Source organism: Histoplasma capsulatum (genome assembly GCF_000150115.1).
Source record: "Histoplasma capsulatum G186AR genomic scaffold supercont2.3, whole genome shotgun sequence".
Taxonomy (NCBI): domain Eukaryota; kingdom Fungi; phylum Ascomycota; class Eurotiomycetes; order Onygenales; family Ajellomycetaceae; genus Histoplasma; species Histoplasma capsulatum.
This window is the reverse complement of record NW_025544803.1, coordinates 2,704,256-2,722,373: the sequence shown is the minus strand read 5'-3', so window position 1 is coordinate 2,722,373 and position 18,118 is coordinate 2,704,256. Positions and strand designations below refer to the sequence as shown.

Sequence of the window (18,118 nt, the reverse complement as noted above, 5' to 3'; positions counted from 1 at the left end):
CACAGCTATTTCATACACTTCAAAGAGTTCTACTGCTTTCTCTAAAATTTAGTATTAATATCTAGAACATTTTTTGATGAGAGCAGTGAAGCATCTATTAATTGATATCAAAGAAGTTCAGATATCTAATATCAAATATATTGTGAAGATTGATGATACTGAAGACAAAGAACTCTGTGAATCTTATCATCTTATCAAAGCAAAGAATTAAATATCTTGTCATTTTTATATATAATCTAAACTACTTTTTGAACAACTCCATGCAGATATTATACAGAGATCTATCTATTACTACAATGAAGAAAGATGACTCATATATTTTATATATGATTATCTTTGATTTCATATCACAGTAACAGTCTTGAGAAAGTCTGATATAAGAAAGGCTTTCAACAAAGTTTTAAGATGAATTAAATATCAATTTAATTGTGAAATAAAGATTATATAAATTGATAATGAGAAAGAAATCAAAGAATCTGATATCTTTAAAAACTGAGTAACTGAACTAGATCTGAAAATTGAATATTTTTTGAAATATATTTATAAATAGAACAGTGCTGCTGAATGTGCAGATGCTATTATAATTACTAAAGTAAGAACTCTTAGAATAGAATTCTTACTGTTTTAATTATTATTCTCTGAAATAGTAATAGCAGTTATTTACTTGCTGAATAGAATCTCTATTAAAATACTAGAATAGAAATCATTTCTTTGAATATTAGAAAAATATCTTCATATCAAACAGTATTTATATACTTATTTATATATTTATAAATATTGAGTGTATACAAAGATTCTTAATAAAATCCTCAATTGAAATCAATCACAGAAGTTTGATTTCAGAGTTTATATTGAATATTTTATAAATTATAATTCTACAAATATCTTTAGAATTTAAATTTCTCATCTAGACAGAGTGATAAGAGCAAGAAATGTTATATTTAATGAGAATAAACAATATAATTCAAACAAATCTCATATTGAAAAACAGCTGTGAGATTGAATTACTCAAGAGATTGAGTTCTTGAATATTAAGATCAAGAAGTCAGTGGTTGACACTTTTCATCAAGAGAATAATCTATACTCAGATATTAATATTTTTCACTCTGATGAGATTGCACTGTGTACAGAGAATGATAATAAAGATAACAAAGATATCAATAAAATACTGAGAGTGCAACTTATGACAGATATCTTATCTATATCAGATTCAATCTCTGAATCTAATTCTAGTGATTCTATTGAATCTGATCTTTTTATTGATACTTATTTGATATTATCAAGCAATCAGATATCTAGAGTAAATGAGATTAGTGAGTTCAATATAATTGAGAGCAAGAGAATATACAAGGCAACTCATTATATAGCAGTATCTCTTACAAAGAATAACTCAGATTGAATGATTAATACTGTCTTTATAAAACCTCTATCTAAATCAGAACCTTCTAAAGTTCATTGATCTCAATTATCTGATTCATCTCAACATTGAAATGATATCAATAAACACCTCTATCACAATGAGTGAATTAATGCAGTCAAACAGAAATGAAACTCTATAACTCAGTAAAACATCTATAAAATTATTAATAAATCTTTGAAAAATATTTCAGTGATTTTATTATATTGAATATTCATCTATAAATTTGATGATGATAGTTATCTTATTAAATTCAAAGCTTATATTTATATCTGAGATAATCTACAATTAATATCTGAATTAAATATTAAAACTTATATCTTAGCTGTGAAAATCTTCTGTATTTTGCTTGTTATTATCAGTGCTTTTGATTTTAATATTAAGCAGTTGAATAATATCAATATCTTTATAAACAGTTCACTTGATGAGCTAGTTTATATTGAATTATTAGATAATTGATGAAAGTTGAAAGAAATATGAAATCTTAAAAAGAATGCCTACATTCTATATCTAATATATATTTTATATAGTCTAAGAAGATCACTTCTTTTATAGCTTAAAGAATTATCTACTACTCTTAGACAATTAGACTTCACTTTAATCTCTGAGAATAAGTGTTTATTTATCAATGAATGAATAATCATCTTCTTTTATATTGATGATACTGTTGTGGTTTTTCACTCTGATGACAGAGAGAAAAAGAATCAGTTAATTAAAGATCTTAAGAATATATATAAATTTCAACAGATGGAAAACCTTGAATGATTTTTTAATATAAGAATTACTAGAGATTGAAGCTCTAAAAAGTTGTGGCTCTGTCAAGATATCTATATTAATAAGCTAGTTGATATTTATTATCTTATTTATATTTATAAAATATCAACATCTCTATCTAGTATTTCACTAGCATCTTATCAAGAAACTGTATTATCTGAGAATATTCACTACTATTAATATCAGATTGAATTCTGTATCTATACTGCTGTGATGACTAAATCAGATATTGTATACACAGTTGATAAATTTATAATCTATATAATTAATTCTTCTGAACATCATTCTGCAGAGATTGATTGTGTTATTATTTATCTATAAGATTCAAAGAATCTAGCAATTGAATATAGTGTATCTGATAATAATGACTTATCAATGAATGTGGTTGAAGCAGTTAGTGATATCTCTTTCACAGATAATTTAAATAAAAAATCAACAAAAGATTATATCTTCAAGCTTTTTAAGAGATCTGTTGATTGAAAGTTAAAGAGATAGAGAATAATAATAACTTTCATCACTGAAGCTGAACTACTAGCTATATCACAGATAGATAAGAAGATAATTTGATGAAAAAGATTTTTTAATCATCTAGAATTTAATTCTGATTATAAAATCTTCATCAAATATAATAATTAATAAACAGTTGACATTCTTACTAAGAAAGATTCATCTATCACAATCAAATTATATCATGTTAATATATACAGCAATTGATTGCAAGAATGAATACAATTTAAAGATATCTCAGTATAATGAATATCTACAAGCAGTATGTCAGTAAATGAGTTAATCAAGTTATTATCACAACAGAAGCAATAAGAATTCATCAAGCAACTAGAATTAGTTGATATAACTGATTTTATCAATGATATATCAAAATAAAATATATAAATACAACAATTTTGAACAAGAGGAATTCAACATTCTCATACATCTTCTTTATCTATTTCTTTTCAACTTGCTAATCATTATATTCTCTATATTATTTTCTATTCTGACAATTTCTCCAGCTTCATTACTGACAGTATTCAGCTGAAGGGGGTATATTGAGAACTTGGTAAGTTCTACTATCAAGGATTTGAGAAGATTCAAGCAACAGCATAAATGTCCTACCAGATAAAACTTAACAATGCTCAGAACTATCTCTTGTGTATATCTAAGCATGATCTTTTCTATAAATACTGCCTACTTTTCATGTAATTAGTGGAGTTATAATAAGCAAGTCAATTAATATTATCAATATTCAGTATTTGGGGCAATATTCGGACTTCATTGGTTCCAACAGATGGTGTATTATGCATGGGTGTAGGTGCATTTTAGATGCCAGCGCTGAACGTGAGATCGGTCCAAGGGAGATCAAATGAATAAGCTAGTTAAATGGAAATTTCTCTCATCGCTGTGTCTTGAGGCTTCTCAAGCCATATATCAAACAGACAGCTTTTCTACTCTGCTAAAGGGAACATTTCCTGTGCGTGTGCTCTTTTCAACACCAGATCATCACTATCATCAACCGATTAATCGTATCTTCATTTGTTATCTAACAATCAATTAGAGCCCTTAGATTTCCTTGACGATGAATGGAATCATGTCCCACTACATGCCGTGCAGGTTGAATCACGTTTCAAATGCATACTAGTATTTCCATGGAAATCTTTCTCTTTTAATGCTCTTCAGATGAGGAACTTCAATCCTTCTACCGATCGCGGAACCCAGCTTTCAAACGGATTTAAAAAAGAATTGGAAAAAATCAACAGGCATTGAGCCGGAAACGGATATACGCACATGAACACCTCACGCTATTCACAAAACGGGGGCCAAACTCCTCGCCCCCGTCCCTTCACCAGTCTAAGAAGCCATCCCGGCCTTTTGGGAATAACTGAAGCAGCTGGTAGATGCACACAAACCCCGATCACAAAAACCTTAACGGACCGGAAGAAATCGACCTTTTCTCTCACGATCAACGTTGTTTGTGTGCTCACCTTGCCCCAACTCTCCAGAACCCCGCTCGTCAATGAGATAAATTTAGATAAGAATAGAACGAACCCAATGAGACACAATCTCTATCCCAGATAAGTATATGCTGCAAATTCATCGATGCCATGCTCAAACCAGGGTCTGCAGAAGCTATAAGTTCCACCTTGTCTATGTATGCAGTACGACATAGGGATGTGGGGCTGGGCAGGAATAATGAAAAGAAGCAACAGTCGGGTTCCTCGCCTCGTCACCAAAATAGAAGGACATACAAATCCCACGAAAGAGACCGCGGATCCATTTTTGTCTTGATCGATGTGTCGCCGTTTCAAGGTCTGCCATGATCTCCTCCAAACCCGTTACTCGATATAAGACGCTACCACTTCCGGGTAACCCGTAGCATGTCCAAAATCCTGGGATGCTATCAAGGGCAGCTACCTGTCGCAGATGCTTGCTATCTACCTGTGCAGGCATGACATCCCAATTTGAAACCATATTCCGGGGATTTGCTGCTTTGGGTGGATAAAAGGGCTTCAAGTCTTCTATTGAGTAAAACCGTGGCAGTCATCGTGACAAGAATCAAGACGGAAGTAAATATGGATATGGATACATTTTAAGATGCGAAACACGTACCGTAGCACGAACTTCATCAACCAAGTGAGAATCCAGAAGTATGCATGAGAAGTTCAAAGATCACTTCAGTCAGTTACAATCCTTGCATGCCGTATTCATACACTTTTCGAACAAGGGACAGTGGTGTTTACGATCGAATATAAATTATCTAACCCGAGGCGTAATCGTGTTTTAATTCCAATTGAGAAAGCGAAGTTATTTATAGACCCGTCAAGCAATATCCAGGGACTGATACCCCCATGCTCTTTCGGACGAACAGGGTCACACAACCAGGGCAAAAATCACGATGCATGATGCACGATGCTGTTTACATAGGACTTTACTTGATTCCCCGACGAAAAAGCCTAAATTGATCGAAAAAAAAAAAAAGGTAAGCCTCTGACACGTTCGACCTACTCAGATTTCCCGACGAAACTGATCACCTGGTCACGTCTTGTAAGTACATTTCGGTAGAACTAGCCTTACTTAAAGCGCTTAATGTGGACAGAACCAGCGCAAGCTGGGAAGACGAGCGAAGATGGATTGGAATAAGGAGTGGGAAGAAGCCTTTTTCCAACGAACGCAACCGTGCATGTAAAAACAAACAGGCGTTCGTAATGCAGCAAGACCGCGGCGCCAGGGGGAGGTGGCTGGGACTCGGATGAGTATTGGGTGGGAATGAAATACGAAACAACAACAAAAAAATAAAAAAGAAGAGAAAAGAAAAGAAAAAACCCAATGCATCGCATCACCTTGGCCCGAGCAAGCAACATGCAGGGCCTGCCGCCCCGCTCAAAACCTGCAAAAAATCCACTCCTCCACAGGCTACGTCGAGTCCGGCCTGGAAGCACACTAACAGAGGCCAAGTATCATGTCTGGATCCAGGAACTTCCTGGAACCCGTGACCGATGATAGAGATTTGCTCCCCTGCGAGGAGTCAAGGACCTTCGGAAATCAGTTCTCCTCAGCGGGTTGGTTAGTAGTTACCTGCGCCAGCTAGCCGGTCCGCAAGCCTCAAACCTCGGGGGGTGCGTAGAAGGTTCGATGGATTTTCTAGCGCCAACGCAAATCCTTTGTGCCCTTACAAGTCACGTCTGGCGCGGCTTTGGTATCAGGGCGGTTTTATGTGGCGTTTTACGCAGTCGGGAGGGGTTTATTGTCAGTTTATGTGGTTGGCAAATCCGGCCGACGAAAGGCTGTGGGCAGGGGAACGATCAACTGGGTTGTTCCCCACCACTGACACCAAGAATAAAGCTGTGGGGCTTGTTATGGATCCGTTCCTTCGGCGATAAGGTTATCATCTAATCTAGTTTATGAGAAGTGACTCTGCGAGCACGCAATTATTAATTATTCACATCCATTCTTGAGCATCTGATAAAAACAGGGTTGAATTACATCCGGAACTTGAGTTTGTGCGAATGAGTCGGCAGCCTTATACATTTGGAATGATATATGAGGCCAGATATAAATAATGTGAGACACTGTGAAGATCTCAATAATGACATATTTCCAGCCAGTAACAAAATAACCAAGACCAAAAGATAAACAAGCCCGAATAATAGTAACTTGACGTTCTCTGAGCATGAAGTAGGTAGATACTCCCATCCCTGCCCAGATATCACCATCCTGAAACAACCGACAAAGGCAGAAGCTCAGGAAAAACCATTCTGTTGCGACAAGCAGTCCGAAGATGGCGATGAAGTAGAACGAGAACGAGGTGGTGTATGCAGTCTCCGCCTACTTCGTCGCATCCTTCGGTAATCGCCAGATGCCTTTACATAGCACACCAGGGAGATGGGAAAACCAGCACTAGGTGTGGGATTTAAGCCCCAAAGCAACTTGCATTCTATAAGCCCATTACAGGCCATCTAAGGATCAGCAACTTGTAGCTGTTGGCGGTCGATCCCCGTGTTTAATGTATACTGTTTGGATCACAGCCCGGTGGATTGTAAACAAAAATAATAAGAGATCCACAATGAAGAAAGTAAACAGGTAAACAGGACATATTGAGAGGAATTAAGTTTAATAGGAATATGATGCGAATCCAGCCTTGCTTCTGTTCCTTGATCCTATCTATTTTGTCTGTGGAGTGGAGATGGGTGGCTGACTGCTTCTAACATCTCTGGAATCCGCCGTGAGCGTAGAGGGGGGAGTATTTGTCATCAGTTGGATCGTCGAATTTCGACTATCGCGTAATTCTATGAAAATGCTCGCTCGGGGGCCACAAAGTGGATGATAGTGCTGAAAGACGTGTGCGTACTGTAATTCAGTTAAAGAGCGAGAAGACATGCCCTAGCTGTAATTTCGGAATGGTATTGATTACCTGTCGTGGAATACGAATATCAGACACTTAGTGGAAGAGGGAGGGGGAAAGGTGGAGGGGGAAGATAGCTCTAGTGGGGAATCAGTCGTTCACTTCCCTTAACCCCATGCCCATAGCCAGGATATCGCGATTGTATATCAATATACCAACCTGACCTAGGATAACATCTCCCGAACACCCTCGTCTCTCGCCACCCTCTCCACATTCTCCACCCTCACTAACCATTTGAAGAACATGGTTGGTATCAATCACATAGCAACAGCTCTGGCAGTGCAAGGCCCCAGAAAAATTCCAAATACACACAGGCGCTGGGGTCGGGGCGAAAAGAAGAATAAAAAGACAAAAAAATGAATGGAAGATAAAAAGTAAAAATAAAAATAACACAGTCCCTGTCAGTCAAGCCACAAACCTTATAAGTGTGTATCTTCCGAAACTAAAAACGGGACTAGAAGGCTTCTAGAAGGGGGGGATAGTCCAATCAGTGAGCGAGGGAGCGTTTCCAAGGCTTTTGATGGCTGATACACCTGGACTGGGACTTCATCGAACAAAAAGGAAAAAGAAGAAAAAGAAAGTTAAAAGAAAGAAAGAAAAGAAAAGAAAAGAAAAGAAAAAGAGATTTCGCCCTTTTCTTTTATATTGCCCTTGGCATTTTGTTCGTTCTGGCGTGCAGAACATCCCAGAACGAACCCACTGGGGTCGAGAGAGGAACTTGAAATCTTCCAGGGAGGAGCGAGTAAATGCCCTAAATGGAAGAAACATGTGGGTCAGGAAAGTAAAGCGAGGCAATGATAGATGAAGCACTGATAGGCTCATAGTCCATATCGGCCCTGCAGCTCAAAATATGGGCGTCAAGAATCAACTGATATACGGACGAGAAGGCTATGACAAGGCTGAATGAACCAGTGGCTGGAGAGGGATAACACGATCCACCATTCATCTTGCTTAATTTTAGAATCATAACAGCGTTGCTTGCTTTGGAATGCCCATGGAGCAGCCAGAAAAGTATATCCGGTTTTAGATAGATACTAGTAGGTATCCTTATGATTCGCGCCTATGGTATACTATAGAGAAACGGGGCGGGCCCGGACAGGGAGCAGTAAGTACATGTATTCATGGGAAGTTTTGGCGAGAAACATCGCCATCGGAGTGTTCGGGGTCCTATCCATTAAGCTTTGTTCGTCCCTGGCGCCGGCCGAGTTATTCGAGGAATCGAGCAAGGCTGGAAAGGGCGGTTGGCTGAAAACGGAAGACGCATGGAAGCCTTCTGGAAGGGTCCGAACAAGGAAAGGATCGGCAGGGTGTTGGGACGTGTTGCTTTTGGTCTAGCGCGGAGTTGGTACTAGTCGGTACTAGTCGGTACCAATTGGCATGTTTATCTCCCTTGGAAATGCGCACACCATGCATGTCTTGATCTGAATATTGGGGGCGGGTTAATCTGGTTTGAAAATTTCTTCGGTGAAGCGGGATCCGTTGGGGGTTGGTGTCGACCCGGAGGCATGTCGGGATAGGGGTTCGAAAGTAAAAATAAAAATATCTGCGACGGGTAGTAAACTCAAGCTGCTCCTTGGTGCTTGAACCAGTTGTGCGGTACCGTAGAAGGAAATCTTCTTCCACTTCTTCAAAAGAGAGAGGGAGAAAAAGTGGGAATACTTATGGTAAAGGCGGTTAAAAATGTATCAATTCCAACTGATGAATAGGAAAAAAGTAACCATAAAACATACGATCGGGGAGAGATAGAATCCATGGCAGGAAGCACAGGTTTGAAGAAAACGCAACCGAGATACATGCATAAGAACGAAGCCAATACTAGCCCCGATTACTAGTAGATACCAGATACATGGCGCCTCCCATTTTCACCACAGGCCACACGGACGGATTGTGCCTTCGTTGGTATCAAGAATCACAACAAGAAGCTCGAAACATGGGTTATATATAACTTGGGCAGCCGCCCACAGGAACGAGGAGCAATGTTAAAGGTAGGCTTGAAAGGCACACAACACGCACAAGACTCCTGCTGTCAGAGTGCCTGTCAATTTCTTTGTCGGTACGTTGAATTTTCTTTTCATTCCCCTCTCTCGCGTCATTTCACTTGCTTTTCGTCCTTCATGTGCGTATGCTAGCTCTCAGGGCTGCGGGCAAGCTAGAAAACGGAGTGCGTGCATATAACTCCTGGCCAAACTTTGCTCCCGCCTGTTCACACGCCCCTAGTTTACCGCTGACCTTGGGTTCCCGCAAACCGGGTCGTGGAAGTTAAATTTTCCGCGGTGGCCAACTCGGCACCGCCTCTTGTCATCGCACACCTCTAATCTCCCCTCCTCAGCCCGCTTGCAACCTCATCTTAAGGATATCACCACTCTGTATCTTCGGTTTCCCTCTTTATTCTCTCCATATCCCACCCGGTGAATGCCATCTGATCCTGTTGACATCTGTGTGCGGTTATCACCTCAATTTTACTCTCTCGCTACTCCATTGCTGTGCTTCATTACTTTATTTTTTGACTCATGTTCTCCTGTGCCACTCTCGTTTGAATGGCAGATCTCCCAGATTCCCTCGCCAATTCAACCAAAGATATACTCTGTCAGCGGACGCCACCATGAGTTGCGATCTTTCGAAGCTGCTATTCGATTTATAGCGTCTTGAGCATACCGCCCGTTTGGTTGTTCGACGTGCCTTTGCTTCCACGGCAGACCGCCTACTTTTCCATTCTCGCCCAAAGCCAACACACCCAATATATGAAACGGACGGAAAATAACGCCCTTTCTTGTTACCATTACGCTTAAAGAAAACAAAAATACACACTCACACCCACACCGACCATGTTGATCAAAGGCGAGAAGTGGGCTTGCGAGGCCTGTATCCGAGGGCATCGTGTCAGCAATTGCCAACATGCAGGTATGCCTTAATTATACCGTCGCAACCACAGGACTCCTTCATTAATATAATCACTAACCAACTTCAAATAGATCGGCCCTTGAGTCACATAAATAAGAAAGGTCGCCCGGTTTCGCAATGCCCTCACTGTCGAGGTTTGCGCAAGTCGCGCACAACTCACACCAAGTGCGAATGTGGCGAGAAAGGCCATACAAAAGCTGAATGTCCGACGAAGGAGGCAAGCGATAATCAAGGTGAGTCAGCATTCAAATTACATCCTCATTCTGTTCTTTCTGACTAACCTGGCAATAGTTGGAAATCGAAAGCAGTGCTGCTGTGGCCATGGCTCCCGCTGCACTTGTGCCAACAAAAGAGATTCCAACCTCGAAACCGTTCCCGAGGTGGGCCCCCCTCGCAGCAGAGCATCCTCCAACCTGGGTCAGAAACGCCCTCACTTTGCAACTACTAAAGCGGATGACGCGCTTTCCGGTTTCCCGACCCGCCACACTAAGAATAGAGTCAACGACACATGTAAACGAGGGGTCCCTTACTCAATTCCTAGGTCCCATACTGTTCATGCTTCATCAGACATCGCGCGCCATTCGGCGGACCATCTTCCCTTACCCGAAACTGGTATCGAGCAAGACGGGACCCTGGCTGTGGATTCGATTACAAAGGTAGCTTTCCCAGTCCGTCTGGTAAGGTCGGAACATGGATCACCCGCCAATGCTCCCTTGCTTGGAATTGAGGATATGAATAACGGAATTCCCCATCTCGATATTTCCGTTGCTCCGTTGGACCCAACGAATTCAACTCCAGGTTTGTTTGATCGTCAAGACCAGAGTCTTGACCAATTCTATTCTCCGGAGACGGAAGCATTTCCAGAGACGCCCAATTTCAATGTTCCCCCAGTGGACTGGTCCACATTTGGTTTGCCCTTCAACCCCAGCGACCTCCACACTACATTCAGCCAGCCACCCTCGTACGCAAGCTTTGACAACAGCAATTTCAGTCACTCCAACCTCACCCATTCTTCGTCGGGAGAACTCTCAGAGGTCGAAGATATCAGCCTTGCCACTGGAATAGGGATGTCCAACCCTGACAAACTTGACGTCCTCAGCGCTAGCGATGGATCAGGGAATGGCATGTACCGTCTCAGCCCATCGTCTTGTGTAGATTTCTCTCAGTCACAAATGCTGTCGCCGAGCGACCTCCAGTCAGTGGACATCGATGCCTTCCTCAAGGCTGGTGCTGCGCTTAGCCAGCCACCACAACCCTTTGACATAATCGCGACATCGCCAGGGGTGAGGTTAAACTCCTACCAGGTCCCTCAAGACTACTCTTCTGCAGATAGTCAGACCTTCAGTACAACGGCTGGCGACGATAGCCTGCTGGTCTCACAAGAAGGAGCGTTTGTGTCCACGGAACCTAACACTTTCATGTGGGATCCGGCCACCTATTCGATCACCGCTTCTGCAAACCAAGATGATATCCCTCTTCAACAACACACCCAGTGGTTTTAATATCCGGGGCGGCTTTTTTATTTTTATTTTTATTTTTATTTTTTTAACGAAAACACTATATCTTATCATTCACCTCTTTACAGATTATTTAGACCAATTGATTTGCATGCTTGATATCTATCCATACGTGTCTATATGCATCCCCAGGTCCATCCCCCAGTTTAACCTTACACTCTCTCTTAACATTTTAAATCGTCGGTACAGAACTCACGACCTTAATGACACAGTGTGTTACAGTGTTTGATTCTCAGGAGTTTCTGCATATATCCATATATATCTCTCTACATCACCCCTTTCTGCTTCATTTATCGTTTCCATTTTCATGCGGAACGCAACTGATCTACACGAATGCCCTTTGTCACTAGTACGACTTTTCCCCATTTGCTCATTTACTCGTATCTTCACCGCATATAAATTTTCTTACGTTACTTCCTCTCCTTGTAGCCGGTGGATAGCCGGTGGACCCTTGCCATCATTTTTTTGTGATCAAATATGTGATAAAGACTGAACGGCATTTTTGTTTTGGTTTACCATTCAACGTTTCCGTTATATATTTTGCTATATCCTTAACTTTAAACTTTCTTTTCTTTTCTCATTTCTCCCACTGACATTGCCTTTGTTGAACATAGAGCTGTCCGAGACATAGAATAAACAAATCGACTATCGTTGTATATACAAGCATACACAGTTTGATCCCTTCCCTATCCGTTTTTCATCTGCTCATACCGTATATATATCCCCAGTAGTGCCTTTGGAAGCAATCCATTTAAGATAAACAATTTCGGATCTAGGCTTGTGACGTCATATCCAACGCACCGCACACATGTGAAGTGCCTAGGCAGCCGGAATAGCCGAGGTTATCGTCACGTGTGCTCGCTCCATCTCCGCCGCGAACATCGATGGGAAAACAGCACGAGACGACGAACAACAGAAATATCATATCGACCAGGTTCTTCTTCTTCGTCTTCGTCTTCTTTATTTACCTCCTCTGTGCATTATTCGGTTTCTGCGGAGGCTAGTCTGTCAACCCTGATCGCCGCATTATACCTCCCGGTGCCCCTCGCGTTCCTTCTTATCCCCTCTCAGCCAATATGGCTGCCACAGACCTGGCTCACCACCCGACGGTGGCCCATTATCTCAGATTCGTTGCTACTACAGGTATGTTTGCAATTCTGTTGAGAGCGCTGTTACCTTTTTATCTACTATTTTGCGCTATAAACCGGGAGGGGGGATGAGGGGTTGTCTTGCAATGATCCAGGTGAAAGCGCCGCGAGGAGAGCACTTTTGACTCGACCTGTTATTCCCCGGCTAAACCCCTGGTCAAGCAACCCATCTACTCGCGAAATTCTTCTGAAACTGAATAACAACATTACTAATCTCCTAACCCCAAACACGGCATCCAGTCGGCCGCGATAAAATCCTCCGCACCCTCCAATACTTCTCGCGTTTCTACGCTTGGTACCTCTACCGCACCAACTACCCGCAAGCCTCCATCGCCCCTTTCGAAGCCGTCAAGAAGCAATTCGCCCTAACCCGCAAACTGCTCCGTTTCGGCAAGAATGTAGAGCACTTCAAAGCCGCTGCCGTCCTCCTCGACTCGCGCTCACCGACGGCCACTACCGATCCCGTGCTCAAATACCTCGGAATCGGCCGCCAGCTCGGCTACGCCATCTACCTCTCCCTCGACATGGTATTGTACCTAGATTCTGCCGGGGTGCGCAAGATGGCGAATGCGAAGAAGCTACAGGCTCGCGCGCTGAAGGCGTGGATGGCTGGCTTGGTGTGCAGTGCCGTTTCCGGGCTGTATTCGATGTGGATGTTGAAGGAGAGGGAAAAGGCTGTGAACAAGAAGGACGGCGAGAGTGTGGTTGAAGGGAAGATGATTGAAAAGTCAGTTTCCCCACCTTCATAGTTGTTGTCAAAAAAAACATATATACATTACCCTTGCGTGAGTTTCTCCGCTCGCTAACCATAGACTGTACAGAGAACGCACGGCCGTCCTTACCCAGCTCATTTCGGACTTCTGTGATCTCACCATCCCCAGCACATCGCTTGGCTATATAAACTTGGATGATGGCATTATCGGCCTTGCCGGGACCGTCAGCTCCTTGATTGGTGTACGGACAGCCTGGAGAAAGACCGCATGATATAGTGAGTGATGTCTCAGCTGTCATTTTTGGAGCATGTGTGATGGGTTCACCATCCAGTTTGCAAATCGAGTTGACCCCGGGTCCTCGTGGTTATATCAATTCCGTTTGTTGTAGGAGTTTCGACCAGTGTGTTCAACTTCTGCCGCTTTTAATTTTCAGTCGCTTTTCCCTTCTTGGTTTTTGGTCATTGTTATTTGTTAGTTTCTAACATTTGTTTCATTTTCATTTTCATTTTCATTCTATACTCTCCATTCTCGTGTCTTTACGTTCCAAGACAATGCTTTACTCTTCTTCTGCTTCGGCACTTTATTTACCGGTTTGTAGGTACTTTCTTGACTGCCATGTATGATCCCATTTATCCATTTTGACCGATCTATTGAGATTAAATCAAATGAATTTCGGCTGGCCGGTCGCGCTTATCCATCCAATCACTCAACATATTTATTCCTCGTTATCAGTATTTCAATTCGTTCTTCTCCCTCCTCCGCATATTTTCTGCATTTGACTGTACCACCATTATCGATCATGCCAAGAATTTCTCATCAGTTCTACCCATATTTTGTTGAGGGTTTGGATTGGTTCGTCCCCTCTACTACCAGCATGGCGCTGGTGGTGATCGAGCTCTTTTGTCCCGGTGGCCTAACATATTTGTCATCTCCACAAGGTTCCGCTAACGCCGCCTTTTGTAGCCAATTTTTGGCTTGATCAATTATACATATAATCTTCTCATTTCTCCTTCTTTTGCTTTCTGTTATCCTATATCTAGTCCCGTTACATCATCCACGAATAGAACGGCGAAGCAGATTTCACATTGAGATAGTTCATGATCAATTCAATTAGCAAACTGGACTGGTTTGCCAACATATATACTTTTGGGAACTAAGCGCAACTATCCAGCGTCATCCATGAACGAATGCATGATTTATTTGTTGTACAGTACATACAAAGTACGTGTGGATATATACATATATATATATGTGTGTGTGAGTGTGCGTTGCCAAAATATCATGCTGGCGACTTAAACCATTACTGCTTCTGGCCGTATGATCTGGAACAGAATATCAGCGACCATAGAATCCATACAAGGTGGCTAGCCGGGTAAAACAGGAATATGCCCGACTGCACGGTATGACAGTGTCCAAGTCTCTGGAGATAAAAGCGAGCCGAGTCTGAAACAAAACCATAATGCAAGGCATGGGCGCTAGCTCTCAGCTTAGGCCGCCGGCTCCTGCAGCTGACTCTGTTCCAGCTGCTGCAGTTTTTGTTTCATGGACACCCCCATCTTGCTCGTATCATATCCATTCTCCTCCAGGTACCGGCGAAAGCGTGCGTCTTCTAGTGCAATTGTGTCCTACATGTTGCAGTGGGTCAGAGCTACGTAATATACAAAACGTATACCTTTTTTTTTTTTTTTTTTTTTTTTTTCCACATATTATACCCACCTGCCCAATGTGAGGGATCAAAAATCGCACAACCCACAGCAGACATCATACATAATGTGCTCGCGACAAAGAACGGGTCCTGGCCCGCACGCACAGGATTCGGCGCACGAGCCTGAATAATCGGGAACGCATATGTTCCGACGAAGGCACCGATTTTGCCTATCGCGGCCGCGATGCCATAGTATTGTCCACGCACAGCCGTGGCACTGGTCATGGCCGCGATGAGGCCGATGTTATTGCCTGGTCCAATCTCGCCGAGGGAGATGAAGATACTGGTTTTTTTAAAACAAAAAAAGTATGGTTAAAAAACAGGTCTCAGAAAGACTATATGGTCTGTGCAAGTGATTGATGAAACCTACCCATAGAGAACGACAAACGCACCGACATTTTTCGCCGTTGCGAGGAACTCGTAGCATCCTGCCATGATGAAGCCGACGATACCCTGTAAAAAGACGCCGATGGAAAGTGCGTAGCGAGGGCCAATCCAATCGGAGATGAAGGCACCCAAGCATGCGCCGGGAAGGTTGAAAAAATTGATGACGGTGTTCCATCCAAAGGATTTCCAGAGGGGTGCGGAATCTGAGAGGACGATCCTAAGCCAGACGCTCGAGTAGATACCGAAGGCGTAGGAGGAAAAGTCGTATGCGAACCATGCTAAGGAGACAATAAACTAATTTTAATCTGTAGTTAAAGGATTGTACTCGTTCCGCGCAGATAGGGTAACTATATATCCTTACCAGTCGCCACCAATAGAACCTGTAAGTGAGTTTTGAGTTAACAAGAGAGCAGGCAAAAAAGGTGGGATTATTGAAGAGGGGGGAAGGGAAGTAGATGTACCTAGCAATCAGTTTGACAGGATATTTATGCATCCTCTCTCGATTAAAATTCTCGGGCTCCCGAAGCTTCATCCGTAAATAGAGCAAACTCAGGGGCGGAAGGACCCCAAGACCCAACATAACCCTCCACGCCGTCCTTAAGTGGTTCTCAGTAAAAACCAATACCACAACCATAGGCACAAATGCCGCAAGAACGAACCCAAGATTGATCTGAACATTCGTGAACATAATAAACCATCTGTTCCGATGGCCCCTCTTCAGTTCCCCCGCGCTCTCAGCCGCTGCAACGCTGCCAGCGGGATATTCGCCACCAATCCCCACGCCAAGGAAGAAGCGATAGATAGTTAACGCAGTGAAGAGGCCAGGTACACTACCGTTAGCGCCGTAGGATCCTGCAGACAGAGCTGCGAAGATGATGAGGACGAGAGTAGACGCCATCAAGGACCATTTGCGGGAGTAGTGGTCACTGATAACGCCGAACAGGAGCTGACCGACGACGGTGCCGGCGAAGGCGATGGAGGGGACATTTTTGACGGCGGCAGATTTGGTGTAGGCAACTGGGTAGAGGATGCGGAGAACGGTGTTGACTGAGCCGATAATCTAGATTTTGGTTTACAGGTTAGGCTAGGGGTACTAAGTAGGATCATCCACTGGCGCTCTAGCGATCTGGTTACTGCGCAAGTGGCTTTTTGGACAGTGCGAAATGGGTTGATCGACGCACATTGTTGAGGTACCCGTCAGAAAATAGACCCGCACCACCTGCGATCACCGGCCAACTGCGCTCCCAGCGGCTTTCTGTAGTATCTTCAAGCTTATCTGGGACAGTCGGGACAATGATTTTTTGAAAATTTTTCTCTTCAGTTGAGCCAGCAGCGTTGTTTGTGACGGGGTATTCGCCGGACATAGTCAAAGACCAGCCACGGCCGTGAAGTTCTCGATGAAGCCAGCGATGAGTTGAAAAAAGGCTTTTGGTTTGATCTTTTGGGTATCTTTTGTATGTAATTTGTATGTTGCTAAACGCAGAGAGGTAAAGGAACGGGGAGGCCAGAAGACCGGCTGGAGACAGCTGCATGGTTCCACAGCGGCCTCCTTCGCGCTCTGCGAGGCGAGAGCCAGCCTGGATGGCATCCGAGGGTTTGCCCAAACAAAGAGGTTTGCCATCCGCCGAGGCATGTTGCGGCGGGAGCAAATAGAATGCGGGGGATCCACAACGTGGTAAAATGGGGTTTGGGTACGGTAGACTGAATCAAGATTAACGATACTACTCTCACTTAATGCTACATAATCGTCAATAACTCATAAGTAACCCTGCGTCTTTACAGCTATAGAAAATAAGCATAACAGACTCCCCCCAGTGGCTCATTTGCAAATATGTGGCTTGATCACTCGGGTGTGGCAAAAGGATAATTAGCAATCTACAACTCGTGAATGAACAAGGGGGGGGCAACTTTATTTGACTAGCGTAAAACTTTAAAAAACTTTAAATTAATCGTGTTTTTATAGCTAATCGTCTCAAAAATATTGCTATCACGGCGATATAACCGTTGCCCGATGAGCAACCTAGAGCTCTATATTGATTTTGCCTCTGAAGGCTACGTCCAAGTTCTTAGAGTTTAATTAAATAGGGGAGTGTGGCGAGGAAACCTTATCTCGGATCCAGCTATGAACCCCTCCTGCCTGCAATTTCCCAAGCCTCTATTGGCCTGATGCTCTCAGATCTCAGAGAGGCCGTGTGACCGACCCTAGATAAGGAGGTAGTAGCTCCCAGCCGCTATACAGTATTCATGGACTGCACTATATCTCTATTGCAGAAAGTTAGCTCGTACCGGTAGAGCTTCTCCACAATTGAAAATTTTTACCAAGTGGAAGAGCTCAATCGCCTCCATTTTGTCAACGTTTGCATTTGAATCAAAACTCGAAACTTCCAAGGTTTGTTCTCCGCGCATAGCGTGTCAGCAGTCGCATGGGTGATTTCAGATTTTTGATTTGCTTGGACCCATCTACTAAATAGGCAAGACTTTTACTCCAAGACCGTGGGCGTTGGAATCTTGGTCCAGGTACCACTGTGGATATCTGTTTGAAACATACCATATCCGAGGCGAGCAGTTAAGTGGTTGCGCTATGGAAAGAAAAAATTAAAGCAAAAGATGATGAAAAGAACGCTACTTATACAATGCAAAATGAACAAAAATATCCAAT

The 18,118-nt window shown here is 42.7% G+C and overlaps 6 protein-coding genes across 6 annotated transcripts; 3 read left to right on the top strand and 3 right to left on the bottom strand.

The window, feature by feature from the left end:
• Nucleotides 1-4,333: 4,333 nt before the first annotated feature.
• HCBG_03080 (uncharacterized protein) lies at nucleotides 4,334-4,636 on the bottom strand (the record flags this gene model as incomplete). The annotated part of the gene is made up of 1 exon (XM_045430129.1): nucleotides 4,334-4,636. The coding sequence occupies one exon, from the start codon at nucleotides 4,634-4,636 to the stop codon at nucleotides 4,334-4,336; it is 303 nt and encodes a 100-aa protein (XP_045290024.1).
• A 144-nt stretch (nucleotides 4,637-4,780) lies between these two features.
• Nucleotides 4,781-5,774, top strand: HCBG_03079 (uncharacterized protein; the record flags this gene model as incomplete). The annotated part of the gene is made up of 3 exons (XM_045430128.1): nucleotides 4,781-4,833; nucleotides 5,196-5,384; nucleotides 5,660-5,774. The coding sequence occupies 3 exons, from the start codon at nucleotides 4,781-4,783 to the stop codon at nucleotides 5,772-5,774; spliced, it is 357 nt and encodes a 118-aa protein (XP_045290023.1).
• Nucleotides 5,775-8,158: 2,384 nt separating this feature from the next.
• On the bottom strand, nucleotides 8,159-8,595 carry HCBG_03078 (uncharacterized protein; the record flags this gene model as incomplete). The annotated part of the gene is made up of 2 exons (XM_045430127.1): nucleotides 8,159-8,411; nucleotides 8,495-8,595. 2 exons carry the CDS (start codon nucleotides 8,593-8,595, stop codon nucleotides 8,159-8,161), a joined length of 354 nt encoding a protein of 117 aa, XP_045290022.1.
• A 1,318-nt stretch (nucleotides 8,596-9,913) lies between these two features.
• Nucleotides 9,914-11,491, top strand: HCBG_03077 (copper fist DNA binding domain-containing protein; the record flags this gene model as incomplete). Its single annotated transcript, XM_045430126.1, has 3 exons — nucleotides 9,914-9,989; nucleotides 10,061-10,222; nucleotides 10,281-11,491. 3 exons carry the CDS (start codon nucleotides 9,914-9,916, stop codon nucleotides 11,489-11,491), a joined length of 1,449 nt encoding a protein of 482 aa, XP_045290021.1.
• Nucleotides 11,492-12,512: 1,021 nt separating this feature from the next.
• Nucleotides 12,513-13,912, top strand: HCBG_03076 (peroxin 11; the record flags this gene model as incomplete). Its single annotated transcript, XM_045430125.1, has 3 exons — nucleotides 12,513-12,649; nucleotides 12,895-13,381; nucleotides 13,476-13,912. The coding sequence occupies 3 exons, from the start codon at nucleotides 12,583-12,585 to the stop codon at nucleotides 13,636-13,638; spliced, it is 717 nt and encodes a 238-aa protein (XP_045290020.1).
• Nucleotides 13,913-14,854: 942 nt separating this feature from the next.
• Nucleotides 14,855-16,991, bottom strand: HCBG_03075 (glycerophosphoinositol permease; the record flags this gene model as incomplete). Its single annotated transcript, XM_045430124.1, has 6 exons — nucleotides 14,855-14,992; nucleotides 15,256-15,355; nucleotides 15,443-15,753; nucleotides 15,821-15,839; nucleotides 15,921-16,519; nucleotides 16,641-16,991. The coding sequence occupies 6 exons, from the start codon at nucleotides 16,989-16,991 to the stop codon at nucleotides 14,855-14,857; spliced, it is 1,518 nt and encodes a 505-aa protein (XP_045290019.1).
• Between the last annotated feature and the right edge of the window lie 1,127 nt (nucleotides 16,992-18,118).